We start from the raw sequence: 3,692 nt of genomic DNA, 5'->3' as shown, positions 1-3,692 counted from the left end.
GCTCTGTAGACCAGGCTGGTCTCGAACTCACAGAGATCCGCCTGCCTCTGCCTCCCGAGTGCTGGGATTAAAGGCGTGCACCACCATCGCCCGGCTTATAAATGTAAGTTTTAAGCTACTGGGGGCACAGTTTGCTGGGGATCAGACCGGGATCTTGTACATTTTAACCTTTGTGCTGTTTTCTAAGACCCTCAAAAATTTATTTTTTTTTACACCTTTCTAACAAGAGATCGTAACTGAGACTTACTGTTTTCTTTCTGTATTTTGAAGCTATAAATTTATATTAGTTTACCAGCCATATGTTAATTTTTAATAATGTAACATTATAACAGTTTCATGCATACTATAAACACAATTACACTATGAATCATGATGATTGTTTATCTTGGAGGCTATGAAGAGATTTCTGAATTGGTTCTAATTAGATGTAAATAAGATAATAATGGTGTTTTACTTTTTCAATTTATGCCCTAAATCAAATTTTTCAATGTGACAATAATGTTATATTTATCATATTTTAATAATGTGTATTCCTTTAAAGATACCAAATTACAATACCTCTAAAATGAAAAAGCATGTTCCACTCTGTGCCCTGATGCTAAGTAGTTCTAATTTTCATTTCACTGGAAAATGGTATTTTGATGACTGTGGGAAAGAAGGCTATGGATTTGTTTGTGAAAAAATGCAAGGTAAGAAATAATTGGGGTTTTATTCTTTTTATTTCCAACCTTGCTTCCACACCTGCTGTCTATCAGCTTTGCAGCTATGATATAAGTCATTGTCCTCTATCCTTAGGCATATTTAGCCATGTGTCCCCCACTACTTAGGACTGCAGAAACCATCTGACAGATAACCGAGTTTATACACCAACCCTAGGACCACTAAATAGCTTTCCACCTGTGTTCTGGGAGTCTGCGTGGTCCAGTCCATTTTCCTAGACTGTGTGATGTTAGCAACAACATAGAGAAAAACACTTTTTTTTTTGATTCATGCACAGTTCTGTTTCAAAGTCAAAGTGATGACATCTGTGGATCTACCCTGCCAGACTTCCAAGGTGTCATGTTATAAAGCAAGATACTAGGGTGAGTGCCTTCTGAGCCTTCTTTCCAGTTAAAGCCACCAAGATTCAGTCAGGGAAACCCGGTAGCCTTACTTCAGCTTGGTCACCCTCCAGAGAGCCTACTTCTGAACTTCACAGTCAGATAAGTTTCTTCCCACTCAGTCCTCCAGACTGAGGGTTAAATTCCAACATACAGCACTTCGCAGAGAGCACCAACAGTAGATACAATCATGGTCTATTGCGGCAAATTTTTTTAGAGATTTATTTATTTATTATGTATTCAGTATTCTTAGTATTCTGCATGTATGCCTGCAGGCCAGAGAGGACACCAGATCTCGTTACAGATGGTTGTGAGCCACCATGTGGTTGCTGGGAATTGAACTCAGGACCTTTGGAAGAGCAGTCAGTGCTCTTAACCCCTGAGCCATCTCTCCAGCCCTATTGCAGCAATTTTTAAATGTCTCCCAGAATGTTGAAAAAGAATGAGGAGCTGAAGCCAGGCAGTGGTAGTGTATGCCTTTAATCCCAAAGCTTGGGAGGCAGAGGCAGGCAGGCAGAAAACTCACTGCCTGTGAGTTTGAGGCTGGCCTGGTCTACAGTGTGAGTTCCAGGACAGCCAGGACTGCAGAAAGCAACCTTGTCTCAAAAAAAAAAAAAAAAAACGAAAAAGAGGAACTGGCTTAGTTTATGCCTATATTCCCTGCACTTGGGTTGGGAGACTAAGATTAAAAATGACCAAAAAAGAAAATAACTTACCAAGTTCAAGTCCACCCTGGACTATAGAGCAAGTTCCGAGATAGCCTGGGCCATAGAGTGAGACCTGACTCGAAACTGGGTCACCAGTTCATACTCACTCCTTTTGTTTGCTTGCTTGCTTGGTTTTTGTTTTCCGAGACAGGGTTTCTCTGTAGCTTTGGAGCCTGTCCTAGAACTAGCTCTTGTAGACCAGGCTGGCCTCAAACTCACAGAGATCCACCTGCCTCTGCCTCCCAAGTGCTGGGATTAAAAGCATGCACCACCCCCACCTGACCTCACTTCTTTTTTTTTTTAAGCTTCAAAAATAGTATCTGCGGCTAATATGACATGTGGTATATTTCTATATCTGGGGAAAAAACTCCCTAATAATTTCTGGAGTGTAATATCAAAGCCATATGTGATGGCTTCCCCTCCCTGTGATAGAATATCTGAACTAATCAGCTTATAACAAGAGAAGATTATTTATATTGGCATAATAATTTTGAAGGTTAGACCCATTGCTTTGGGGCTGTGCCAAAATCAGAAAGCTATGAAGGGATCGGGAAACAGAACAAAGTCATCCAACTCATGACTGGGAGGCAAAAGTATAGAACAGAAAGAGTCCAAACTCCCATAATTCCCTTCAGCAGCATGCACAGTGACCTAAGACCTTCTACTGGGCCTCACCTGTCAAATGCTCCATCAGGTCCAATGGTCCCACTCTGGGCATCACAATTGGGATACCGGGGCCTTTGGAGGATATTTAAGATCCTAATTAAAGTGTGATACTATCACCTATATCCAATATCCAGTGGGATGACTAAGCAGTGTGATTGTCCTTGAGTAACCTTCAATAATAAAAATAGCAAAGACAGCTCCTGCTTTCACAACCTGTGTGACCCTGTGCCTGGCACCATGCCTTTGGGTTTATAAACATTATGCCATAAAACCTTCAAGACCATTCCAGGAAATAGGTCAAAGTCTTTCCATTCTATAGATAAGGAATGTTAGTCTTAAAAAAAAAAAAAACCAAAAACAAAGCAGTATTTCAGTTAAAGATAGTAGTGATTCTGTTTCTGCAAAGTTGACCTCGTCTCAAATTTATGCGCTGATTGCTTTCTTTGGCATTTGGGGACGAGCAACATAGGTGCTCTTTAGGTGACACTGCAGGACAGAGGGGGAGCACAAGCCCCATGTCTGACCAGACAAGTTCCCACTTCACCTCTTTACACAAGCGTCAGCAACAAGTTCAGAAGTGAGGTCTCTGAAGGGTGACCGAGCTGGAGTAAGGCCACAGGGTCCCCTGACTGTATCTTGGTGGCTTTTACTGGAGAGAGGAACCACAGTACACTCACCCCAGTCTCTTGCTGTATAATGTGACACCTTGGAAATCTTGGAAATCTGATCAGTAAAATGACTGCATCTTCTATGAGCCTTGATTTCAATTTCTGTAAAATGAGATAAGAACTATTTCATATGCACATACAAAGCTTAGCATAGTTCTCAGAATATGTTTAACAAAGGACAGTTTTAAAAAATTGTTATTTCTGAAAAATACTATTAAACTTTCATTCTTATTACAATGAACACCTTGTATTTTTGACATAAATATATACTTATATTGGGCTTGAGCCAAAAATTGCTATGTTCCTGAAAGAAAAAAGAAATAGGAGTAAGCCAGGAGGTGCTGGCACACACCTTTAATCCCAGCACTCAGGAGGCAGAGGCAGGCGGACCTCTGTGAGTTCAAGACCAACCTGGTCTACAAAGCAAGTTTCAGGACAGCCAGAGCTGTTACACAGAGAAACCCTGCCTCAAAAAAAAAAAGGCAAAAAAGAAAGAGAGAGAGAAAGGAAGGAAGGAAGGAAGGAAGGAAGGAAGGAAGGAAGGAAGGAAG

General features: G+C 41.0%; 1 protein-coding gene across 1 annotated transcript in view; it reads left to right on the top strand.

Moving 5' to 3' along the window:
- Window positions 1–3,692, top strand: part of Pla2r1 (phospholipase A2 receptor 1) — a 114,887-nt gene that overhangs the window by 101,840 nt on the left and 9,355 nt on the right. Inside the window, exon 23 of the mRNA XM_005346449.3 lies at window positions 542–689. Within this exon, the coding sequence (XP_005346506.2) occupies window positions 542–689 (148 nt within the window). The remainder of the gene's footprint in view (window positions 1–541; window positions 690–3,692) is intronic.

The sequence above is a fragment of the Microtus ochrogaster genome, chromosome 4, assembly GCF_000317375.1.
Source record: "Microtus ochrogaster isolate Prairie Vole_2 chromosome 4, MicOch1.0, whole genome shotgun sequence".
Lineage (NCBI taxonomy): Eukaryota > Metazoa > Chordata > Mammalia > Rodentia > Cricetidae > Microtus > Microtus ochrogaster.
Note: the sequence above shows the minus strand (reverse complement) of the source record. Positions and strands in the feature narration are given on the sequence as shown.